Source organism: Eptatretus burgeri, chromosome 1, assembly GCF_056783735.1.
Source record: "Eptatretus burgeri isolate ZD-2024b chromosome 1, Ebu_testis_v1, whole genome shotgun sequence".
Classification (NCBI taxonomy): domain Eukaryota; kingdom Metazoa; phylum Chordata; class Myxini; order Myxiniformes; family Myxinidae; genus Eptatretus; species Eptatretus burgeri.
Window position 1 is genome coordinate 123,988,615 of NC_140961.1, and position 27,500 is coordinate 124,016,114.

Here is a 27,500-nt window from a genome sequence, read left to right on the forward strand (position 1 = left end):
GAGTAAATCGCGGAGCTGTCAATTTGCGTAATGGAGGCAATTAGAAATCGCCAAACTTCTCATCTGTCTGTTCGAAAGTCCAGCACAAATGTGTATCATTAGTATCCGTCCAAGGACTCGGGCACCGTGCACGGCTGGTGCGCGGAACCGTGCACGATTTGCTGACGTACGCTTCCAATGAACTCCAATGCGCGGCACGTCGGCCTGGCGCTCATGAGCATTTTGGCTGCGTAGATGCCGTTGCCATGGTTACAACTGCATGAAGTCCCCGCCCACTCCTCCGTTTGGGAAATCTTTTGGATTTATTTATTTAATTTTTTGCTTCTTGTAAAATCAATGTTAAAAAATGGAAACCACGTGTTTGCACCAACACAACGCGCCAAGAATTCATCAAATACCCATCAGCAGCAGCGTGCGAACTCAAATGCATCGGCTCACATTTTGTAGACAATGATCGTAACAAATAAGATGGTCGCTCAAACCAGCGATGGCTGTTCGGTGAGAAGTTGACGTTGGGATCCAGTTCACACATTGTCCTTTTGAACCGAAGACCTCACGTGAGACCGTAGTTTGCCACCTGGGGGCGCTTTACCAACAGCTCTGTACTCAGAGGGCCCACTCCCGGTGTCGCCTGGAGACGTGCGGATGACATGAAGAGGTCATGTGACCGTCGACCACTCCTTCTGGCTAAAAACTTGCCTCTGAGCTATCTCGCCCATCTTTAAACATGATTCCTGTGTTTCACGTGCAAGCTGTGCCAGCTGTGAGTCCCGTCCGCTGACATGAAAGACCCCACTGCAGTGTCCTTTGTGAAGAACCCTGAACAAATTACAAATTCCTGCCTGGACCACGTGTTGCAAGTGGTTTGGTATTCTTGGGATACCAAGGGCAGCACACGTGGTGAAATAAATGGTGGTCTCTAGTCTCCTTTGCAGGTGGGTGCACACAGACCAGAATGTTGTGCAGCGCGTGTCTCTTGGCGTTGTGTGCAGTACTTGCACGTGTGAACAGGTTTTACAAAGCCGACCTCCTGAACCCCCCCAGGTATCTCATTTGTAGCCCCTGTACCTTGAACCGGTGAACCACGGTGTTTGTGGAGCTTACCCGATGGCCGAGTCATGAACATGTCCCATTTTGCCACGACACCCAGCATCTGGTACATGACATGCAGGATAACATAATGTACGCTGGTTAACCTTGTTCCAGGTAATTCAAAAGAGGTGTGTCAACGAACATATTGGGGTGCAGTGGAGTGCTGATGTCAATTTTTTTTTTTTTTTTTAAAGAGGCTGGGGGTTATGTTTTGTTTATGTCTGTCTGTCTGTCTGTCTGTCTGTGAGCAGGATATCTCAAAAGTTATGCACAGATTCGGACAAAACTTGGTGGACAGGTTGCATGTGTGACAAGGACAAACTGTTTCGATTTTGGTGAAGATCCGGATCCGGATTCGAGAATTTAAAAAAATATTTTAAGTGATTCTTCACCATTGAGAGATCGGGCCAAACATGATACATTGCACGATATCTCAAAAAGGTTGTGGGCGGATTCGGACAAAACTCGGTGGATGAGTTGGGGAGGTGGTACGAACAAGCCCATTCGATTTTGGTTCAGGTCGGAGTACAGATCCGCCCTATCAGTGAGAAACAAAACGTAAACTGTTCGGTCAGGCGGAGGGATGTGCTCCACCGAGTGCCGTGCTAGTTTTAATCTGTTTCTTCCACCAACATCTAACATCAACAATAACTTCACAAACAGCAGAATTAATTTTGGAGATGCACCCCACACTGCACCAAACTGTTTGTGAAGGGATGCCAACACAATCGAATGAGATGAAAAATGAATCCAACAATGGCTGAAGGCATCACAATGGTGGCGCTGTGAGCTACACATATTCCGAGTAAGACGGTGAAATACTTTTATCAGGTCGTTTGATACACCAAGGATGTAGTGGTGGCACCTATACAGTCAGGAGGAGCACATGTGGAAAGAAACTGAGTCCTGCAAGGGGTGGGGATCGAGAGATGCAAGGCCAAACCTTCAGATTTTGGTAGTTACGCTGAATATCGGAGTTTGGGAGGCCCAGGATGGGGTCGTCGACACGAGGGTGTGCGAAGACCCGCGACGACAGACCGTTGGCAAAATCGTGAAAATCCAGCTGTTTTCTCTGACGTACCACTGCTGGGAATAAGTGCGGGTCCATGATGAAGGTGATGTGGCGGCCTGAGTGCGACAGGGAGGTGAGTGAAAGGGGAGTGAGGGAGTAGTGTAAAATTCAAAACAATGTGCATGGGGGAAGGGGGACAAAACAAAATGCCAACAATTTCCCTTGGTCCACGAAACAACTCGAGTATCGACAGGACTTGGTGGCGCTGTGAATGGCTACGTAGTCCCGCAGGCATGGGAAATTGACCTGAAAACCCACTGTCCGTCTCATGTAAAATCAAAAACCCAACAGGGAATATTTACTTTGCTTTCAACCAAGGGCTGGCAGGATAGCCTGGAGGTACGGAGCTCTCTCCTCGAAGATGTCTCGCCTGAGTTACAATTTCGGAATGTACGGTCGAGATCGTCATCCCGTTGCTTCACGGGCAGGGCAAAGTATCAGTGCGTGTGCCGTCCCTTGGATGGACATTAAACTAGGCGTCCCATCTGCTGGCATTAGTTGGTGGACAGTGAAGATCCCACGGTGTCCTTCGGGGAGAGTAAGCGAGCTATCACCGGCACCATGGTCAAATTCCAAATTCCTGCCCAAACTAGCCGAGCGTCAGGCCAGCCGGTTCGTGAAGATGTGGGGCAACTGACCCATGGGTTCGTCAAGGTTCCCCTGGCTGACCCAACAACAAAGGTGAGATAATAGTGACCATTACAGAGGAAGAAGAAGAAGATTATTACACCCAAGTATTATTCTGCATTTCTGAAAAGCCCAGAAACTTTTGATCATTTTTCCTGCCCAGAAATAAACCGTTTTGGGAGAGGGGCCTCCATGTTATTGTGCTAGTCCCTTAGCAACCATATTACTGGAACTTGACTCCAAGGCAAAAAAACCCAAAAAAACCTTAAGCAGCAGTCTCAAGCAGCTGTGCTAATAAATGCTATTTATACTTATTATGACTTTGCCCTTTCATATTTTGACCCAATTATTAATTATTTTATTCCTCCGCTATTTAAGTAGCCAGAGGCATGATGTTTTTGGGTTGTCCGTACAAAAGTCCGTGCTAATTTTCTCTGTTTTCTCTGTAACAGCTTATCCGATTGACACAAAATTTTCACCATTGGTGCGACGAATCATGAGGAATGTTTTTATGATAATTATGACATCATCAGTCACGTGGTGTGGCAGTCATATTGGAAAAAAAAGGAAAAACATTGGACCTCTGTATCTAACCCCTCCATGGAAAAAATTGAAACTTAGCACGTGTTAAGTACTCCACGTGGGAAATGTGTGATATTTTGATGGTGTCATAGGTGGCTTTATTGTGACGTCACAATTGGATACGTCGAACACTTTATCCAATGAGTATGAAAATTTTGGAGGGTTATTGAGGACTAAATTGTATGGGGGGTGGGGGGGGGAGGAAAAATGATGACATCATCGGTCATGTGGTTCGGCAGCCATTGTTTGGGTTTTTTTTAAGATAAAAGCCTTCAATGATAATGTGGGCGGACATATCTGTCGACGTTGCGATGTCGAAGAGTGCTGTTCTAGTTCTCTATATTCTCATAATAAAGGAAGAGGAGAAGGAGGGATAGCCACAGCATCACATGAATGACTAATGTCCATCAAAAATGATTACTAATTAACGAGTCAAAAGTTTGAATGTATAATGAATGCATCCTGGTAACAAAAAGGTTAAACTTATCAAAGTGTGGTGTGGATATTACAGGAATATATATATATATATATATATATATATATATATATATATATATATATATATATATATATATATATATATATATATATATATATATATATATATATATATATATATATATATATACATATACATATACATATACATATACATATACATATACATATACATATACATACATATATATATATATATATATATATATATATATATATATATATATACATACACACACACACACACACACACACACACACACTTGCGGTTGGGAGTATAATCAAAGGAATCCATGGTAAGCTCTTCAACCTTTAATTGAACAAACAATGACTCAACGTTTCAGTTAGCAACATGTGACAATTAAGCCACATGCATCCATGTGAAACTGATGGAGGAAGAAGTTCACCCCCGAAGAGGAGAAAAATGGAGCCCTTCCCTTCGTAGACACACTCACAAGAAGGGATCCCAAAGGAGCCCTGAAGGTCACAGTGTAGAGAAAGCCCACACACACCGACCGCTACCTTGATTTGATTCCTGTCATCCATTGGATCACAAAAGATCAGTGGTACACACCCTCTCAAACAGAGCACATGAGTTACCATCCACCATCGAAGACAAGATGTGAGAGGTGGACCAACTTCAGAGTGAATTGAGGGCTACCGGTTACTCGTACAGCTTGCTACCATAAAGGAGAACGATCCTACATGGCCCACCCAACAGGCTGGGACCAAAATAACAACTCAGGGTTTTTGTGTTGCGTCTTTTGTACCGGGTGTATCGGAGAGGATCAGCAGAGTATTGAAAAGGGCAGGAGTGAGGGTATGTTTAAAACTGGTCTTCACCCTCAAGAGAACTCTTATGAGGGTGAAGGACAAGCCACTGAGGAAAGACAGGGCAGGAGTGGTGTATGCGGCACCCTGTGGTTGTACAGCCGAATATGTGGGAGAGACATGGAGGACCTTTGGCTGGCGTATCGACGAACACTGCAAGGCCTTTGAGTGCAATTATCCCAACAGGTCTGCCATCGCCAAACATGGTCTCAAGGCATGACACGCACCTTTGTGGGATAGGGTTAGCATTTTCGTTTCAACCCCGAACAGGTTATTAAATAATAATCATAACCTTTCTTTCTAAGCCAATGTAATTACATTATATCCTTTGTGGGACATGAGGGAAGATGGCTCCAAAATTCATTTTTTCACAATTTTAAAGGTAGTTGTTGTCCGTCTGATTTCATTTTCAACTTTCCAGGAACACGAGTGGCGATATTTTGGATTCGGATTCTACTTTTATCACATGCAACGTGGAATCACAGTTTGTTTATTAACAGTGCGTTTCGATACGACCGCTGCCAGGATGACCTCGACATATCCACACTCGCTACAAAGCTGTCGAGCCAGGGTTTGAATGTTGACTGAGCTATGAAATGTCATCCTGGTATTTCACAGGCAGGGTGAGTTATCAATGTGTGTCGTTCCTACGAGTGAAACCGGCGCCCTATCTTCCGACATGAGTTGATGGAAGTTAAGATCCCCACGGTGTCCTTCACGAAGAGTGGGCGAGTTATTGCTGGCACCTTGGCCAAATTACAAATTCCTGCCAGAACTACGGCTGGGAAGTAAATGACAAACCGCCAAGTCTGAGTGGGGGAGAGAGGGGAGTTGGAGAGAGATTGGTTGGGGGAGAGATAGGGAGGGGAAGAGGAGAGGGGATAGTGAGAGGGGAGGACAAACAGGGGGGGGGAGAGGAGGGGAGAGAGGAGGGAGAGAGGAGGTGGATAGAGAGGAATGGGGGGGGGAGGGTGGAGGAAGACTTTCCTTCTGCATCCATCCTGTCCACCCCGTTTCTTCGTACCCTATTGTTTGTCCAATTCTCCCTATATTTTGTCCTTCACCTCCACTGCTGGTGTCAAATCCCCAAAGTCAAATTCAAAGGTTGGCAAACCATTGTACAGGCTTCATGGACCGAATGGTCTCTTTCTGTGTTGACATTCCTTGGAAGGGAAGTCATCTATTATATATTGTCAACCGTGGTGTGTGTCCGTGCGTTCGTCTGTCTCCCATTTACGGTGGCCGCCTCTCACACTGCATTGAGAAGCTCAACATTCATTTTTGAAATGATGGGAGAACAGGCATGAGTAAGGTTGATGCTAAACCAGGATATTTTGCACTCTTTTGAGACAAATCCAACCTCCACAGCCCGATGTTTCCCCACCATTTTGCAGTGGGCGGTATGAGTATCTCAGAGTTTTGGTTCTGAGTGAAGCCAAGAGTGCAACACAATTGACCTTTTTAAATTCCATGAAATATTATTGAAATTGATAGATTCGCTTAAACCTTTCCTGGTGTGCTTCCCAATTGTCTCGGGTCGCTCACCTGCATTTGATTTTTCATTTATTTATTTATTCATTGATTCATATTGTTATTCACTGATGTTTTCCCATGACTCTGTGATTCTTCGTGGTGTATTGGCTTTGATGTCCATTGGCACACAAAATTTCAGCTGTCTACATCACCCGGAAGGTACCGATGTTTAATATCAGTCAGTGAGTCAGTGAGTCAGTGAGTCAGTGAGTCAGTGGTTCGAAAGAGCTTTATAGCCAGGGGTTCACACAATTTTTTTTTTAATTATGTTCTCCAATGAGTACTAGCAAAAATGGTTTGGTACTCCCAAAAATTTTTTTTGTCAGCTTTGAGCACACTCGTCTGCTTTCCCAATCGCCAATCCGATTTTTTTTTTATTCGCCTCTCAGCTTTATACGCATCTTAATCCTCTGTAAGTGCTCTCTCAGAACGTTCACTCCAGCTGACACACTCGCAAACTGCTCTTTTTTTTTCTCGTTCTGGACGCTCCTGGGTCTCCTCTCTTCTTCTTCACTCGTGTGTTCTCCTCACATCTATCTCTTTTTTTTTAATCTTATAAATTACAAGTTATAATGTAGCTTCTAATTTTATAATTTACAAACATAATTTTGTACACATAGATTTTAAAATCACGGAAGAATTTTATCTACACTCGATGAGAAAACCTTCCATCAAAGTCTCTGTTGTGATGGTATGCTTCTGAGCTTTCTGAGTCATCTTTGAAGTATGCATTTGGTTTGTTGTCTTTTTTATCACACATGAGTACCTGAGTACCAGTTATGGGAACCACTGTTGATATATTAGATGATGTATATGTATATATCCTCATACATAGCAAGTTGAAGGCAACAAAAAACGGGTTAGTTGGAATCGAAAGCGGGTTTTTAGTGTTTAACCAAACGTGGTAAAAATGGGACTTGGGAGGTTGACTAATCAGTAATGATGAGGAGGTTCCAAGAAAGACAACATACATACATACATGCATACATGCATATAATACATACACACATAACATTTCTCAAACTAAGAACATTTCTCAATGTTTTATTTACTTTTTTTATCCCCCGCCGCGTGGCGGAAGGGGGATATTGTTGTCACCCAGGTCGTCTGGCTGTCTGTCCGGCTGTCCGTCCGTCCGGGCGTCAACATTTATAGCTGTGAGTGAGAAAACTCAAAAACTGTTTGCCATATCGATTTGAAATTTGGGTCACACATGTACCACCTGAAAAGGAAGAACCCTATTGATTTTTGGCATGGCCGGATCCAAGATGGCCGACTGGGGCGGCCATCTTGAAAACAAGATGGCGGACCTTCGGCCATCTTGAAAAAAATGTTTTTTTGTAATAAATGGTAAACCGCTTATCTGATTTCAATTATTTTTCAATGGCGGTTGATTTTTGGCGTGGCCGGATCCAAGATGGCCGACTGGGGCGGCCATCTTGAAAACAAGATGGCGGACCTTCCGCCATCTTGAAAAAAATGTTTTTTTGTAATAAATGGGAAACCGCTTATCTGATTTCAATTATTTTTCAATGGCGGGGGATTCCCCATCTCTGATGGTATATTTAATTTCCAGTTGTTGCCTGTGACATGTGACGTCACATTTACTGCAAATAGCGTCCCCACAATAAAGAGCAGTGTTGCCTGGTTTATAGAGACCAAGTGATGATAAATGCTGATGAATGTGATATGATGATCTTGATATATTTTGACAACAAAATTTTGAGAAATGTTCGTTCATTCACAAGCATCAAATTGCTTCATTGTATCCCATTTATTTCATTTTTTATGATGGTTTGAATTTGGAACGGTAATTTGTGGACACCCTGTATACGAATGAAAACTATCCGAATCGAATCCTTCCATTCAAAATACTCGAAAATACCACTTAAATATCATAGTAAGAAGTCTAAGAGCAAATTCAAAAGCAAATATGCCTACCGATTGATTTGGGGTGATGACAAATGGTAGACGAGAGGAAGAGATGATGCGTACGGATGAGGATTGAGGGATTTGGTCGGTTGGATAAAGCTCCTGACATCACCCAGCCAATAGTCAGACGAGAGTGGTACATTGCATATCAGATAGAGATCGCTACATATGTTACTGTGTGTGAATCTATGCGAGTGGGATGGAAGTTCAACATTGCATTTTTGAAATTGTTCCTACTTTCCATCCAACACAGGTTTTAACGATACTAAAACGGGTCCACAGGTTTAAAGAAAGAAGACGGGTCAAACCCACAAACAACGGGTCACTGGCCATGTAAGTATCCTAAGTGGAGAAGTATCTTTAAGTGTAGATGTGAGAGTAATCTCCAATCAGTGACCACATTTTGTGGGAGTTAGTTGTGAATTGTGATCGAGTTCTGATTATGATGATGGACAGACTGATATCAGACATCTAGTTAACCGCTTGCAATTAGGGTGAGCAATAATTTTGGTCTTCTTACGATGAATGGCTTCAAAAACTGCAAACATATGTAATTATCACCTTGTTCGGTCAAGGAAACGAATGAGGACCATAAGCAGAACTCAATAAGCAACCAACCGCAAGGCCAAATCCCACACTCAGACATGATCAGGATGCAGATTGTAAAGCACAAGCGAAGCACATTTTGCTTTCCACATGCATTAACACAAATACTGACCTACGAGGTAGACCGAGAAGATATTGCCATGTTTCCTTTGTAGTTTAAGGAGGAACTCGTGTGGGTTTCGTGCAAATTGCAGTCCCTTGCCAATGTAAGGGATCCAGCCCGCCTCGAGTGGGGGCTCCCCGGCTCGTCTGCACAACGGAAGCAGTTATAGAGTCAGGGTGAGAGAGGAGGGCAGAGGGAGGGGTGAACTGAGTGGAGGTATATATTGAAGGTTGGAGGTTTGAGGGGAAAAGATACTGGTCAAGGTTCAAATACATTGCATTGAATGAGAGAAAAACATGTAGATGACCAACATGCCTTGTGCAGGATTTGGACAAGAGTGTTTTGAATGTATTCAGCACTGAAACACCAGCCGCCACTCTTCTTTGTGCTCGTTAGACATGGTGGTACGTTCATTGAAATTGTGCATGCAAGGCTGGGGCCAGCTTATAAAGACACACTTAAAACTTTGCCTGAATGAACGCCTGACAAACACACACACACACACACATACACACACACACACACACACACACACACACACACACATACACACACACACACACACACACACACACACATACACACACACACACACACACACCTGACATTTAAAAAAAGTAATTGTACAGTATCGGCTATCCCTAAAATATAATATAATTTAAAGGATTGCTGCAAATGATATGAAGTTCACAACATCCGATGTTCAAATTAATTTAAATTTTCAACATCAGGACATAGTTCCCATACCTAAAGTAAAAACCTTAACCTGGAAGCAATTTAATGGTTTCCCAACCACAAGGATCATCAACTGGGCACCGTTCTTCCTCAAGCTTTCAATCCTTTCAACCCAGGACATCTCCAAACAGCGGATCCACAACCGTGATCATGGATCCACATCGGTAGATTACCGACATCAGCAGATCCACAACCTCAGTTGCATCCAGGCAGTCAGCCAACCCATCACTGTAACATCACGAATGAGACTTTACTCACTCGAGCATTTGATATATGATCACATAGTTGCAACTCCCATCATACATTTCATTGTATGATAATATATTAAATCATGCACATATTACCTTAAATACATTCCCACTTACCTATGAATCAAACTGTTAATAGAAATATTCAAACGGTTATTTATAATGGCTTTTATACATGCTGCACAGTGTTGCCAATGGTTATCTTCCCAAGAAGCTGCTTCAGCAGCATCGATACTTTGTAAAGACTGACGGTACATCAAAATCAAAATTTATTTTCTGGGCACTATAAGATCTGACTCCCCTCCCCTACTTTCTACTCCTAGTGGGGCAACTTAGCATAACAATTGTGCATTTTGTGAGGAAAGCACCAAATTTGGCACACGAGTAGCCTATCATATTATGAACAGATTTGGATATTGGGCCATCTCAAAATTTTTGATGGCAGTGGAAAATGGCTGCCACAGCCATCAGCGGCTGAATTTGAGATGGCCCAATATCCAAATCTGTTCATAATATGTTAGGCTACTAGTGTGCCAAATTTGGTGCTTTCCTCACAAAATGCACAATTGTTATGCTATATTTAGCTAAGTTGCCCCACTATCCCCAATTTTTACCTTTTCTAATTTTAGTGCTCCTCCAACCCCAAGCTGTATATGTAATAAATAGACTTCCCTTTACCAAACATGCTCTCTAAGACATTCTCAGTTGCAATCAAACTGAATTGCTTTGTGGCATGCAAAAAAAAAAATCCCACCTTGTTTTATTCCCTAAGTTATAAAAATAAAAACAATAACTCGAGATAAGCAATTTGTGGTCATTTATCTATGACTGTGTCATCATCTTCAGAGAGCAAAGGGTGCTGCGTTGCAGTAAACATCTCTAGATCCTCACAATCAAGTGTAAGCAGATGGATAGCCCACCTAATGTCATTATAGTCTACAATGCCTATGAAGCATCAAGATAACAATTTCTAGATTTACCCTATTCTGCATAAAAATAAAGAATCCATTGAAGGCAACTTTTGGCCATCTTACAAACATTGTGTTTTACAGATAAAAATGTTTCATGGAGGTCGATTCTATTTTCCACCGCGGTTGCTTTTCATAAACCGATACCACATCCTCAGGCCAAGTTCGGTTGGGTACCTTTAAGATTGCTTCACCACAACATAAAGACATCGACTACCTTCCACTCCCCAGCAAAGTGCAATTGATATCGTGTTCGCGCGTTATCCTTTATTACAGTTTTGTCTGCTAAAGCACCTGCCCTTCATGAAACATTTGCCATAGCGAGGTCGTAGCATTAAAAACACAACGTGGACAAGCATCGCATTCTGCACCAACCCTTTTGGCTTCAGGCATCAGGCATCCCCCCCTTTGGTGATACTGATTATTTTTAATTTGTGTTTATTTCATCAATAAATAAATGGCACAGAAAGCAATGGATTTGAAGTGGTCGCTTTTGTTAGGGGAGTAAAGTCCCAAAAATCCTTTTGCAAATGAATTTTTTTTAAGGTTACACGCAAGAGAATGTCAAAAATAAAATGAAATAAATTGAAGGAACCACCACCAAGTATATCTGTCCAGCAAGAAAATCTCAGGTTCAATGTATTATCCACCGAGTGGTCTTCATTTGTGCCTGATGATCACTCACTGGTTGAAACATCACACCTGATCCTTGCTTGCTCGACAGCTGTACTGAAACAGAGCCTTTGTTGAAATGGTGAGTGTACACTCCCCAAACCTTTCCTTGAACAACCTCATTTCCAGCTGGAGATGCTCTTTCTGCTGATCAGGCTGAGAGTTTATTTTGTGATTGGAAAAAGCTTTTGTAAATGAAACAACAACCTCTCAGAAGAGAAGTGCATTCACATGTACATGAATATCTAAGGTGATAATTAGCAACCTGCATCTTTTCAGAGAGCAACTCATTCTAGAACATCTTGAGACTTGACACTCACAAAAACATCCTACGATTTCTTATATCGAAGATAAATTTCATGAGAATCTAAACAGATATTTTGAGAGAATTTTGTAAAGGCAACCATGATTAATATCACGATGTGGTCAAAGAGGTTTCAGGATTGTTCGGCGATGTTCACGTCTACACGGATACGGACACAGCATATCTGATATGGATATGGCATACGGGGAATTGGACAGTGTGTTCACATGTATATGGATATGGTTACGGCATACAGGGAATCGGACACTGTTCACAGGTATATGGATATGGATAGGGATGCGGCATATCTGATATGGATACAGCATATGGGGAATCAGACACTGTGTTTACATGTCTACAGATATGGCATATGGGAAATCGGACACTGTGTTCACATGTATACGGATACAGATACGGCATATCTAATATGGATATGGCATTCAGGAAATCGGACTCTGTATTCACATGTATACGGATATGGATACGAATACGAAAATAACGTCCATCACAAGTGCGGCAATACGTTTTTTTCTGCACAAACGAGCAAGATGGTATCAGATATGTCAAGGATGCAACATTCTCTGCACCACTGACATCCTCACAACCCTTGACCTTGACACAATGTAGACACAAACATTGTGCATTTTTTGAGCATCTTTGTGCTCAGGGAATCTTGGCTCGTCGAGGCAAGGGTTTCCCCTCACCAGTTCCACTTCAGCACTGACCAGAGAAGAATGACACAGCATGGTTCTCGATACTCAACGTGTTGAAAATTATGAAGTCAACTGCGGCAACTCGCCATCCGATAGCATTGTCGATATGATTTCAACCACTGTATGGTGCAATCGGAATAATCGCATTCTTATCTGCATGCCGTATCCATATCCATGTGTGTGTTGATACACCGACATTCATCCCACAGCTTGAGAATAGGACAATCAGGAGATGAACCCTCATCTTTTCAGCATTAAATTTTCTATTGAACTGCACAAAAGGTGATGATCAATGGATAACTCCTTTGGAAACATTAGCTGGGAACGACAATTGAAGATCACAACATCTCATTGTGCTCACTTTTGTGCATGGATTTTGTTTTGTAGTTCATCAGGCAGAAAGGAAAATAAGAAGCAAAGGCATGGTGCCGAGCGTTTCACCAAGCATAGCGACTGATTAGAATTCTACTCATGACTACACCAGAAAGCAGCGTGTGCTCCATCCGTCAAAAAGAAATGGGAGCAAGAGGAGGGTGGAGAGATTTTGGATGGACGAGATGGAATGGGGGGACGGTCGGATAGAAGACAAAATATGGAGGGAGGGAATTTGAATGGCTGCATTACAAAATGGTGTGGTCATTCCATTCCTTGCGATTTCACTCTTAAAGTTGTGTCCTCGTCCGAGCCATTGTCTGAGCACTATACATCCACAACATTAAGTCCATTATGTGTGATCCTTCATCATCATTCCATCCAACACTTGTCCTCAATAGAGAATAACACTTTATCTGGTGCAAAACACAGTGGCCGATGTTACATATGAGCCTCAGTTGAGAGTTATTATTGTTATAGATATATATCTACACACACACACACACACACACACACACACACACACACACACACACACACACACACACACACACACACACACACACACACACACGTAATGTCTCCTATTCTTTTCACCAAAATAGGAAAATATATTCGAATGAAATAAAGATGTTATCATCAATCGTAATTCTATCATGGTGCATATTTATTTCTCATCATAATCAACACAATGGCCCAAACATTTCTGCCAATGTTCAAGTAGTTTTGTGATGCCATCACAATAGAACTGTGTCCTGCTGACTTAACCAACACTTCACAGAGGCCTTGACATCACTGTCAGAAAAAAAAAAATGTGCGTTCCTTAAGTTTGGGAAGGAGGTGAAAATCTGACAGAGCCAAGTTTGGGTTGGTGATCCTTTGTTGCAGTACTCCATTGACCATTTCTTACTCCTCGCATCATAATGTTGCACCCAACTCTCATCTCCATTCATCTCATCTCAACTACCGTTTTCAGCGCTTCACGCTTCATGCTTCAACAGCACTGACAACTTTGTGCTGCCTTTTGTTTTTTGCATACATAGTCGAGGCTCATGGAATAGCTAGTACAAGTGCGCTGAACGGATCAGGAGGCAACAGGACAAAAGGAACCACAGAGAGAAGGGGGAAACACCAACAGAAGATCCCAAGGCCAAGACAGAGGGAAGCAGATAAAAATGGGTGTAGGGGAGGAAAGGGGGCAGCAGAGGATGCATACCATCTAAAGTAACATAGCATTGAGACATCAAGTGTCAATCACAAAACATCACACCCAGTGGCTGGAAGAACTAATGTGCCGGCTGTGCTTTGATTTATTCAAACATCTTGACCCACTTTGGAAAAAATAAAAAATAAAGGCATTACTTATGCTTCAGTCGCATTTGGCTCGGCAGCCGTAGGATCTAAAAAATCTACGGCCACTAGCAATTATAGGGCGGCCGCAGTATTTCCACGGTCACACAATGTAGCAGTCACATATGTTTTTATTTTTTGGGTAGCCGCACGGCGTATTTAGAAATTGAGGAGACCGAAAACGTGGGGGTGCCGTACAGTCTTTGATTTGATGTCGCAAGGTGACCTTAGGGCGTCCCTGCGGCGGCCATATAATTTTCAAGGCAGACACAAGGTAGCCTCAAGGTGCCCGCAAGGCGACCGCAGGGGGGCCCTAAGGCGAACGTGGAAATAGTGCGGCCGCCGTAATTTTTTGGGGGTTGGCAAAATTCATTTTTCATTGATAAGAGCCTACGGAAAACGCACGAATAATGCAAGCCCACCGTATGCCCTACATAGGTCGACGTGGAACACATCTACGTCATGGCTACGGCTTGTCGAATTGCTAAGGCCAACCTAGAAATGAAAAAAGTTATAACTCCGCGCTTTAATTCCAGGGAGACCCCTACGGCCTGTAAAAGATAGCCATACGGCGTAGGGCCACCCTGAGGCCACCTCAGAAACTCTGCGGCCACTGCACGTTTCTGTCAATTCAGGGGGTGGGGGGGGGGGTACGGCCGCCGTATCCTATCCGTAGAGCAAATGTGACTCATGCTTTAACAACACACCCTTGTGTGTCTATAAAGAGTATAGTACATCAAATCAACAAGAAAAAGAGCAATCAGAGATTGCAGACCCTCACCAGGACTTGATTTGTGTGTTGTTTTGTGTGGTGTTTGAGAAGTTTTGTGCACTGGTGTGTTATGTAATTAATAAGAGACATAACTTGAACTGCCGCTTTTAAACTACTGGCAGCGATGACCGGGCACCAAGATGCCCCACTTTGATTGGACACCTGCCCTGAGTCATGACGGTTTTTAAAAATTATTATTCTTCAATTTAATTCCTAATGCGATTAAAAAAAATCAATTCAAATAAAATGGAAGACTGAAGAGGTACAGCTCTGCATTGGAGTAATTAGAAGGAACCCAAACAAACAAAAAGCAAAGATGAAGTCATCAGGAGGAACTTGGATATGATTCACATTTCAGCTGCTACTTCTCTCCCCTTAAACCCATCCAGGCACAGCCAAGTGAGCCTTGTTAAAAAAATCAAAAAAATTCAAAAATAACCCAGATTAAATAAATTAAATAATTCTGGTTGCCAGACCATGCATCCTATCAGGTTGAAATTTAAAACATCTATTCCCCATCAATAGTAAATCATAATTGTGAGGTTTCATGTCGATCGATGAAGTGGTTCAAGAGAAAGAATCTTTTTAAGATTCTCATTCAATCCAATATGGCTGCCAGACGATGTGACCTATCAATTATTTGTGAACACCCTGGTATCCCCAAGACGTTGGGAACATGACTCTAAAGTTTCCCTTCCATCTATCCAGGCATTTCTTGAGAATATTTTTAAAGGTTTTAGCATAAATCCAATATGGCCACCAAACCATGTGACCAATGACATCATAGGTGGGAACATTATGTTCCTTATGGATTGGTGGTCATTGCTATAAAGTTTCTCCTCGGTCTGTCCAGCTGTTTCAGAGAAAATTTTTGAAGGTTTAAAATATATATATATATATATATATATATATATATATATATATATATATATATATATATATATATATATATATATATATATATATATATATATATATATATGGCTGCCGAATCACGTGACCGATGTCATGAATTTTTTTTCTTTCGATCAATTTATCCAAAGATGACTCTCAAAAATTTTCATACTGATCAGATGTAACGTTCTACGTATGCAATTATGACATCATAAAAAAAAATCACACTTATTCCCCATGAGGAGCACTTGCCATGTGCCAAGTTTCAATTTTTTCCATGATGCGGTTTCAGAGATACAAAGGTCCAAATTTTTTTCCCCTTTTTTCTAACATAGCTGTCACACCACATGACCTATGACGTCATAACTATCATTAAAACATTCTACATGAGTAATCGCTGAATATGATGAAAATTTCAAGTCAATCCGACAAGCTGTTCCTTTTCAATAAAATGCATAACGAGGCCATGTGTAACTGGAACATGCCCAACAGGGACGAAAAAAAATTTTCCCGAAGAAAAACGCTTCTTTCCATGAAGTAGGAATTACTCGGAATTGATGTCGATTCAGATTCACCACTCAATTCCTTTACATTCCATGGTTGGAATGGAGTACTTTGAAAGTGATTCGGCACACCACAATTAAGCACTCAAGCAAGCACTCCAACACAACGGTTGATAAGGAACGACTGGATGGGTCATGTTAACACCATCAGGAGGAGAAAACAACGTGCGAATTGGATTTTTTGTTTTCCACTTGAATTCCACCTTTTAAGAATTCCAGTTCCGGTTCCGGTTCCGGTTGTTGAGTGACGGTGGCGGATCCTCTTCAGGGTCTCAGCTGACTTTCTCAAAGATAAGGTTTCTGGTCGTTTTTGTCACGTTTTCACTCTCATTTTGCTGTCTCTGTGTTTACTGTGTGGTTTATTTTGGTCTTGTGTTAACACCTGCACTAATGGCTGAGTTTTCGACATCTTTTCATATCAGGTTTCCTTAAGACCTACCCTTCTTCCCGTTCGAGTGCACGATCGTGTTTTTTGTATTTTCTCCTTATTGCCATCAGTTTTTATTTTCTCTACTTTTCCCTCCACCCTCCTTCTATCCCTGTCAAATGTACCCTCTGTTTCATGTCTTAAAAAATAAAAAAACAAAAAAAAACACCTTTGACCTCACGTTGTACCCCACATGACCACGTGACTTCCTGCTCCGACTCTACTTCCTCCTTCTTCTGCTGACCTACCATCTACTTTTGCCAACCCACATTCACCAAACTCTTTCGTTATTTTTCTTCAACCTTTCCTTCACATAATCTTTCCTAACTTCCTAAAAAAAAAAAAATAATAAATAAAAACTATTCTTTTAACCTCCTGAAACCACATGTTTCTCTACCACCTCTTCTTCCTCTAACTTTCGTCAAACTTCCAGCTTCCTTCTGCATTTGCTGATCCAAATTCACCAACACCTACACAATTTTCTACAACCTTTTTTTTCATCTTACCTAATCTGCATCAAAAAAATAAAGTTTTGAAAAAAAAAAAAACAGTCTCTAAAAATGTTTCGACTTCCTCTTTCACATGTGCGGTTCTCAGGATTGTATCATAATTCACGACTCTTTTTCTTCTTGAAAAGGCTGTTTTCAATTTGACCTTTTCTTCATCCCGTGTCTTAAACGTCCCACTGTGACAACGTTTTTTTTTTCTCCATTCTCTTAATTCACCTTGATTGCATTCCTCACATCCATCTTCTTTGACTTAAAAAAAAATTTAAATCCCAGTTTGCAATGTATGTTCGTGTTCCATGAATTGACCTTTTTTTCCCAACTGCAGTGCCAATTCACCCCACCTACTTTAAATCTAGCAACTCCTAACACCTCACCTGTTATACCCCTCTCCTTACCCCTCATCCTACCTCTGCTCTTGGCACCGCTTCACTGCCTTCTGCTTCAGTATCAGCTCCTCCTCTGTTGTCCCAAAGTGAGTGGTGTTCTAACATCTGTGGGCTCCATTCTAACCTAACAGACATCTCACTCCCTCTCAACCAGTACACTCCTCACCACCACAAACATGCTCCTTCCTTCCTCTCAGTACACCTCCCCCTCTTCCCAAAAAAAATCAAATATTGTACCCCCCCCTGCTCACTCCCTTCTTCAACATATCTCTACCAAGTCTCATTCTTCTCCTCTCGCCAAATCTCTCATCACCCTCTGGCACCTTGGCCGTGCCTGCTCTCATCGTCTCCCCTCTCTCGCAAAGCAACCTTCACACTCTTCCCCTTCCAAGCTTCCCTCTTACACTTCTCAAAAACTCCCCCATCACCCTTCTCCCTCAACTCTCCTCTCTCATCCTTCTCCCTCCAATGTTCTCCCTCACTCCCCCTTCCCAAAGTTGCCCCCCTCACATCCACAAAGGTGCCTCCTTCACCATCCTCTCTCTCTCTCTTACACCTCATCACTCTACTTCCTCCAATCTTTAAATGCCCTCTGCCTCTCTCTTGTTTCTTCCCATGGTACCTCAACCCATCACCACCAAGCCTTTTCTCCTCCACATCCGGCCCTCTCCCCAAGTTCTTCTGCAATCCCCCACACTCTTTCAATAACTTTCCTTACCCCCCCTCACCTCCTTCCTCATCCTACCCTGCCCCTTCCATCCCCTGCACCCAAAACCTCCTCTGCTCCCTCTTCCTTAACAGTGTGGACTTCAAACATTTGGGGCCTTTACTCAAACCTGACAGATCTTTCCATACAGGTTGCCACTGACAAACCAGACATAATCTGCTTAATAGAAGCTTTCCTCCTTCAAGACATCACTGACTCACAAGTATCGCTTTCTGGTTACTCCCTCTTCCGGTATGGCAGACCTGAGCCTCGTCCTGGTGGAGGAGTTGCTCTCCTCATCAAAGACTCTATTCCTCACTCTCCATGCACTGCCCTCACTCCCCCAGGGATCTCGAGCTAGGGCTTCTCCTCCACTCACACCTGATGCTTATATGCGTGCTGAACCGTCCACCAAACAGTGATGACTCCATTTATATCTCGCTCTCTGAAAACATGGACCAACTTCTATCCTCTCAACACAACTCTCTCTTCTCGATAAAGGGGTGACTTCAACTGTCACCATGCCAGTTGGCTGGGTGTGGGTACTTTAGCACTTTAGCAAAAGACTTCTGTGACTCATTGGGAGATGTATTTATTTGTATATCTACATATATATATATATATATATATATATATATATATATATATATATATATATATATATATATATATATATATATATATATATATATATATATATATATATATATATATATATATATATATATATATATATATATATATATATTGGGGAGAACAAGTATTTGATACACTGCCGATTTTGCAGGTTTTCCCACTTACAAAGCACGTAAAGGTCTGTAATTTTTATCATAGGTTCACTTCAACTGCAAAAGACGGAATCTAAAACAAAAATGCTGAAAATCACATTGTATGATTTTAAAATAATTAATTTGCATTTTATTGCATGAAATAAGTATTTGATACATCAGAAAAACAGAACTTAATATTTGGTACAGAAACCTTTGTTTGCAATTACAGAGATCAGACGTTTCCTGTAGTTCTTAACCAGGTTTGCACAGACTGCAGCAGGGATTTTGGCCCACTCCTCCATACAGATCTTCTCCAGATCCTTCAGGTTTCGGAGCTGTCGCTAGGTAACACAGACTTTCAGCTCCCTCCAAAGATTTTCTATTGGGTTCAGGTCTAAAGACTGGCGAGGCCACTCCAGGACCTTGAGATGCTTCTTACGGAGCCACTCCTTAGTTGCCCTGACTGTGTGTTTTGGGTCGTTGTCATGCTGGAAGACCCAGCCACGCCACATCTTCAATGCTCTTGTTGAGGGAAGGTGGTTTTTAGCCAAGATCTCGCGATACATGGCCCCATCCATCCTCCCCTCAATACGGTGCAGTCGTCCTGTCCCCTTTGCAGAAAAGCATCCCCAAAGAATGATGTTTCCACTTCCATGCTTCACGGTTGGGATGGTGTTCTTGGGGTTGTACTCATCCTTCTTCTTCCTCCAAACACGGCGAGTGGAGTTCAAACCAAAAAGCTCTATTTTGGTCTCATCAGACCACATGACCTTCTCCCATTCCTCCTCTGGATCATCCAGATGGTCATTGGCAAACTTCAGACGGGAATGGACATGCGCTGGCTTGAGCAGAGGGAACTTGCATGCGCTGCAGGATTTTAATCCATGACGGCGTAGTGTGTTACTTATGGTTTTCTTTGATACTGTGGTCCCAGCTCTCTTCAGGTCATTGACCAGGTCCTGCCGTGTAGTTCTGGGCTGATTCCTCACCTTTCTCATGATCATTGAGGCTCCACGAGGTGAGATCTTGCATGGAGCCCCAGACCGAGGGAGATTGACTGTTATCTTGAACTTCTTCCATTTTCTAATAATTGCGCCAACAGTTGTTGCCTTCTCACCAAACTGCTTGCCTATTGTCCTGTAGCCCATCCCAGCCTTGTGCAAGTCTACAATTTTGTCCCTGATGTCCTTAGACTGCTCTCTGGTATTGCCCATTGTGGAGAGGTTGGAGTCTGATTGATTGAGTGTGGACAGCTGTCTTTTATGCAGATAACGAGTTCAAACAGGTGCAGTTAATACAGGTAATGAGTGCAGAATGGGAGGGCTTCTAAAAGAAAAAACTAACAGGTCTGTGAGAGCCAGAATTCTTACTGGTTGGTCGGTGATCAAATACTTATTTCATGCAATAAAATGCAAATTAATTATTTAAGAATCATACAATGCGATTTTCAGGATTTTTGTTTGAGATTCCGTCTTTTACAGTTGAAGTGTACCTATGATAAAAATTACAGACTTCTATGTGCTTTGAAAGTGGGAAAACCTGCAAAATCGGCAGTGTATCAAATACTTGTTCATATATATATATATATATATATATATATATATATATATATATATATATATATATATATATATATATATATATATATATATATGTATATATATATATATATAGTTCTGCAAAATCGCATGCCTCTAAGGCAATGGCACCCAATATACAGTGATCCCCAGGCAGTTATTTTGTTAGTCTTCATGCAGCCAGACCTTCCCCTCATGTCTAATGGGTTAACGGGACGAAGTGCGTTGCATGGGTATAATAATTATAGCTCGATCTTCAATCCTGATTTCCATCCAACCCTTTCCTTTAATCCATGATACAAATGGAATAGTGCAGGCATTTTAGCAGAAATATTTGGTCAACCTCCCACAAATTGCAACAAAAGCAAACTCAACAGATTTTGATTCCTGGATATGTCCTCAGTGACAGAAAAAAAGTCCTAAGGGATCTTCCAGGGGGAAAGTCCTGAAATCATGGAAATCCAATATGGCCACCACCCGGCTTCGGGAAAAATGAGAAAATTGTAAAGATTGATATTTTAATTTGTAAATATATGTTTTTCTGCATTCCAATTGATTCTAGTTATGGTCAGTATATTGATATACAAGAATAATTATAAAAAAGTGAAATGTATTGAGGGTAAAATAAAAAATTACAGCTTTTTTGTCCAAAACCGTCAATTTTTTGTCCCGAAAAAAAATATTTACCTGAGACTGATTTTGGCTCCTGGACCAAAAAAAAAAAAAGAAACGTTGAAGGCACAAGATGAAATCACCTCTATGGCAATACAATATAATTATGTAAATCATTGAAACATGACAAAATTCACAATTCCACTCGGGGCAATCACATCTGCCTGACGAAGGGTTTGAAACGAAAATGAAAATTCGCATTAAACTCAGAAACTGCATCCATTATAAACTTACTATACATGTTGAGAAAAATCAAGCGAATTAAAGTTATAACTCGACAATGTCGTCATCATCCTCATCATTGTCACATGGAGTGTTTGTGCAGCCAGAGCCCCTGCAGTTTCCACAAGCTGGAGTGCACTCAATGTTGTGCTTCTTTCATGTGCATCTCATGGTGCTACATTCAGCCTGGCAGTTGCACCTAATGACACGTAACATCTTTTCAGGAGCTGGAGCTATTGATGTCTGAAGTGGCACAAACCCTCGTCACACTTCTGCCAACCCCAGTCTGTGGAAGAAGTATGCAAGTCTGATGTCTTGAAACAAATCAAAGACCACCTTCAGAAGCATGCAGAGTCTGAAAAAATATCTTCTAGAACTTCAGCGCTCTGGGTTCAGTATATGGATGTGCTAGACATTCTACGCAAATATATCCGGGCAGAGCGCACTGGGAACTGGGCATGACATCTACAGGCCATCCAGGAAATGCTGCCTTACCTGGCAGCCTCGGGCCACAACCTGTATGCCAAATCTGCGAGGGTGTATCTGCAGCAGATGTCCAACCTCAAAACTCAACATCCCAATGTCCAACAACGTTTTGATGAGGGGTTCCATGTGGTTCGACGAAGTGATCGCCTGTGGGCAGGTCTTTCATCTGACCTGATCATTGAACAAGTTCTGATGAGAAGTTTGAAGACCAGCGGGGGGGCTCACATGAGGGCGAGGAATGACAGAGCAACAACGGCTGGTATGGCTATCAATGCCTGCCTGTGCAGAAATAAACCAGGTAATGCAGGAGCTCACAGGTGTGAACTACAACACTGGAGAGCAGAAGAAGGACATGACCAAAGCAAGACAATCTCGTGACTGGAAGGACACACACAACGGCTGGTATGGCTACTATCAATGCCTGCCTATGCAGAAATTAACCAGGCAATGCAGGAGCTCACAGGTGTGAACTACAACACTGGAGAGCAGAAGAAGGACATGACCAAGGCAAGACAATCTCGTGACTGGAAGGACACTATCAGCTCTTCAGTATTTACAGGTATGGAATCCATTCAGTAGTGATCCACGTCTGAGGAACATTGCCACTGGAGTTCATGCACACCCCACCATCAATGTCGATACAGCACATGCTGTAGGAGCCAAAATATTGAAATCTATGGATGGGAAAACACCTGCCGAGTACACATTTAAGAGGAAAGACCAAGTTGTCACCCTCGGCATGAAGTCATCTGTCAAGATTGATGGGGAGCAAGTCCAGGTTGACCAACAACTCCTCTTCCAGAGACTGATCACTGTTGCACAGACAAAAGAAGAACTGGAGTCGGCCTTCAAATATGAACTGTGCAGCTATCCACCAGCCCTCTTTGATTCCTCGCTTCAGCTCCGAGAAACACACAAGTCAGTCTTTGCTGATGCCATCTGGGATCTTCTTGGATCCGATGTCCCAGCCGGTATCCCCAATGATGGGCAACAGTATGTTTTGGATCAGGGGGCCCTTGTTCAATGTATTCCATGGTCTCGTGGATCTACATACAGAGACATATGCCACCAGTACACTGATTATGTAACGAAGAAGTACGGAGATGCCATAGTCGTGTTTGATGGTTATGAGAGTACCAACACAAAGGACATGACACACCAGAGACGGTCTAAAGGGAATGCTGGCATTACTGTGACATTTACAGCTGACATGCGTCTCACAATGAAGAAGGAACAGTTTCTTGCCAATAGGCAGAATAAACAGCGATTCATTTTTATGTTGAGTGAAGAGCTTCAGGAGAAGAACTGTGAGACACACCATGCCTCAGGGGATGCTGATCTCCTGATTGTACTGAAGGCCGTGCAGTCTGCTACTGTCACCAACACTGTTAGTTGGTGATGACACAGACCTCCTCGTCCTCCTATGCTTCCATGCAAGCTTAGAATCCCATGACCTCTTCTTTTGTCCCGAGCCAAAGAGGAACACGAAGAAGCCTCGCATCTGGAACATCAAGGCTACAAATAAAATTATTGGTACAGACATATGCAAGCACATACTGTTTCTACATGCAGTTCTTGGGTGCGACACGACATCTCGTCTTCATGGGATTGGAAAGGGAGCTTCCCTCAAAAAGTTCAAAGCAAACAACACATTCCATGAGCGGGCCATGGTTTTTGATACATATCTAGCTTCCGTCTGTGATGTGGCAGATGCAGGAGAAAAAAACATTGGTGATAATCCACAACGGAAAGTCAACTGACACCCTGGACACCCTCCGGTATCAACGGTACTGGGACAAGGTGGCTTCGAGCTCCTCTCACGTGCAACCACAGACGTTACCACCAACATCATAAGCAGCAAAGTATCACAGCCTGCGCGTGTCTCTGCAAGTCCAAGAATGGAAGGAATGTGCAGATGAACTTCTTCCGACAGACTGGGGTTGGCAGAAGTGTGACGAGGGTTTGTGCCACTTCAGACATCAATAGCTCCAGCTCCTGAAAATATGTTACATGTCATTAGGTGCAACTGCCAGGCTGGATGTAGCACCATGAAATGCACATGCAAGAAGCACAACATTGAGTGCACTCCAGCTTGTGGAAACTGCAGGGGCTCTGGCTGCACAAACACTCCATGTGACAATGATGAGGATGATGACGACATTGTCGAGTTCTAACTTTAATATGCTTGATTTTTCTCAACATGTATAGTAAGTTTATAATGGATGCAGTTTCTGAGTTTAATGCGAATTTTCATTTTCATTTCAAACCCTTCGTCAGGCAGATGTGATTGCCTCGAGTGGAATTGTGAATTTTGTCATGTTTCAATGATTTACATAATTATATTGTATTGCCATAGAGGTGATTTCATCTTGTGCCTTCAACGTTTCTTTTTTTTTTGGTCCATGAGCCAAAATCAGTATCAGGTAAATTTTTTTTTTTTTCGGGACAAAAAATTGACAGTTTTGGACAAAAAAGCTGTAATTTTTTATTTTACCCTCAATACATTTCACTTTTTTATAATTATTGTTGTATATCAATATACTGACCATAACTAGAAACAATTAGAATGCAGAAAAACACATATTTACATGTTAAAATATCAATCTTTACAATTTTCTCATTTTCCCCGAAGCTGGGTGGCGACCATATTGGATTTCCATGATTTCAGGGCTTTCCCCCCAGAGGATCCCAAAGGACTTTTTTTCTGTCACTGAGGACATATCCAGGAATCAAAATCTGTTGAGTTTGCTTTTGTTGCAATTTGTGGGAGGTCATCCGACATTTTGACTGTACTAGAAGCAGGCACTGCACCCAGGCAGCCATCCTATGAGAGACTCACCACCAACGCGGTTCAGGACGCGCATGGCGCACCATTTCATTTGAATCTGCGCACCAATTTACAACAGTGTCTCACCTTGCTCAACCTTCGCTCGCCAAAAGCTCACCACCTCAACCACCAACATCTCCCGCGCCTCCGCATCGATGCAATTCGCCACTAAACGGGCATGCTGCGTGGCTCAGGCCACTCAGACCACGTGGCGTGGGGACAGGCCAAGCACGCTAACAGCACCAACCGCAGCTCGCCAGGGGTGCCCCAAACAGGTATGCGGGACCGACACGACCCTCGTCCAGTCGCGAGAACACGGCCCGGGAGTTTGGTGCAAGGCTCAGGGCCGTGTCACACCAGATGTGCGAATGAGGCCGCTTCTGGCCCCAGGAGCCTGGAAGGGCAGGGCCGGCACCCAATGGAAGGGCACAAATTGTATTATGACAGCGCGTCACTTTGGGTCCTCGCCCCACCATTCGCCTGGGGCTTAAAAAAGGCAGATCGCGAAGCCGTCCATCCTCTCTCTCTCTCTCTCTCTCTCTCTCTCTCTCTCTCTCTCTCTCTCTCTCTCTCTCTCTCTCTCTCTCTCTCTCTCTCTCTCTCTCTCTCTCTCTCTCTCTCTCTCTCTCTCTCTCTCTCTCTGCACTTCCTCGCCTGCCTGCCTCGTACTCATCTCTGCTCCGCCCTCTCTTCACTGCACCTCGTTGTCTGCCTATCGCTGCATCTACACTCAGGGTTGGTGTGCGACAGATGTTCTTCTGGACCATTGCGGAGCACACGTTTTCATGTGCCCTGGCAAAGTGATTAAGTAGAAGATAATGCGCTAACTCTTAAGGTGGGATCGCTCAAGCGGAGCGTCCCCCAAAGCGTACTGGGTTGTGCGGTTGGCCGACCGCACTGGGTATTGAGAGGCCGATAGTTCTCATCAGCTTTCCTTCCTTCTGGCTAACTAATCTTCATTGGGTTTGTGTGTGTGTTTATGTGATGGTGCCTGTCGTAGCATAAGAAGGGCACTCATAAGGGGTTCAGGTGGAGGGGTTCAGGACACAACACAAGCCTATGACACCTTTGTCGCTCCTGCGTGAAGTGGGACCATCGCCGTAAAATACAAAACACATATGAAACCACGCTCTGTGTTGAAGCGTGGCGGTGATGGTCATGTTCACCCTTGACCAGTCAAATATCCCCAGGGTGTTAAATATCATAGAAAGGTCAGCTTTGGTCTTCTCTTATGGAAGCAACAGGTCTGATTTGCTCTCTCTCTCACCTCTTTCTCTCTCCAACCCCTCTTTCTCTATCCTCCCCATCTTAGTATTCCGATCAGTGAAGCGATGGGTGGTATTTACTTGTGTGTAATATATAAAGCTTTCTAACACCACTCACCAATATGAATATTTAGTGCTTTCTAGGTGGGTTAGAAAGTTAAAATTTGGCATACTGATGCAACTCGAAGCCAACATACCAGGATAAAAAATAATAATAATCACAAAACACTCAGAAAAAATTCATAAACAAAAATATCCGTAACTAAAAGTTGGGCAGTGTAGCCTCGCTTTGCTCTCAATGGATCACATGACACAAGAAGGCCACCAGTCTTTCTGCAATGAACGAGAAGCAGACCCTAAGACTCAGCCTCCTGCCCTGAAATGCCAATGACATAGGTCATCGAGTCTTGGAATCCTCCATGGCTTCAAGAGGGGCAAGATGGAAAGCAGCAAGAGCAACTCTTGCTACTTGTCAACTTGCTACTAGTCTGCAGATGACACGTAATCTGACAAGAGAAGGGATTCATAAGGGCTATCCATGTCATTTTAGAGGATGGCTGTATACATGTTACATGCTGATTACAGCAAAAGAGGGACTTAGCTCTGAGGATAATTCCGAGGTAGGAATTTCATTGGAGACTGACTTGGAGATATGATTTGCCCGAGGAAGGTTGTAGCTGATGGTGAGGCCCAGGAGATCCAAGGAGTGTACTTCTTTCAGAGGTATAACACAGAAATCATTTGGGGATTAACCAGACCTAATGGAGGAACAAAGTATAACTGTTGGACATTTCTGCATTAAAGTGCATGTTTCAGGTTTATAGCCAGTTGCTTATTTTCTCAAGATCAGGAGAGAGGGAGGCTGAAGCAACATACCAAGTGAAGGGGGAAGGAAAAGTTCTTCTCTTGGTGGAGTAATCTGCAAAATGACACAGTGCATTTTCCAGTGATGAAGACAGGTCATTGATGTCTAAGAACAGGATTGGTCCCACAATGCTTCCTTCAAAGACACTAGCCACTCGAGGTGACCTTGAGAGAAAACAGCACCCACAGGCACCAGCTGCTTGCAAGTGCAAGAGGATATCTGATAGCTTGTCATGGAAGAGACTCTGGATAGCTCATATGTTTTGACTTGATTACAGCTTGGAAAGCTGCGCAGTATTCCCACCAGAATGAAATGCATGGG

At 42.8% G+C, this 27,500-nt stretch overlaps 1 protein-coding gene across 3 annotated transcripts in view; it reads right to left on the bottom strand.

The window, feature by feature from the left end:
- Positions 1-27,500, bottom strand: part of LOC147035333 (cytochrome P450 7B1-like) — a 91,067-nt gene that overhangs the window by 59,194 nt on the left and 4,373 nt on the right. For all 3 annotated transcript variants that reach the window (XM_085896833.1, XM_085896823.1, XM_085896842.1), the window contains exons 2-3: positions 8,886-9,022; positions 2,036-2,220 (exon numbers count right to left, since the gene is read on the bottom strand). In XM_085896833.1, the coding sequence (XP_085752959.1) occupies positions 2,036-2,220; positions 8,886-9,022 (322 nt within the window). The remainder of the gene's footprint in view (positions 1-2,035; positions 2,221-8,885; positions 9,023-27,500) is intronic.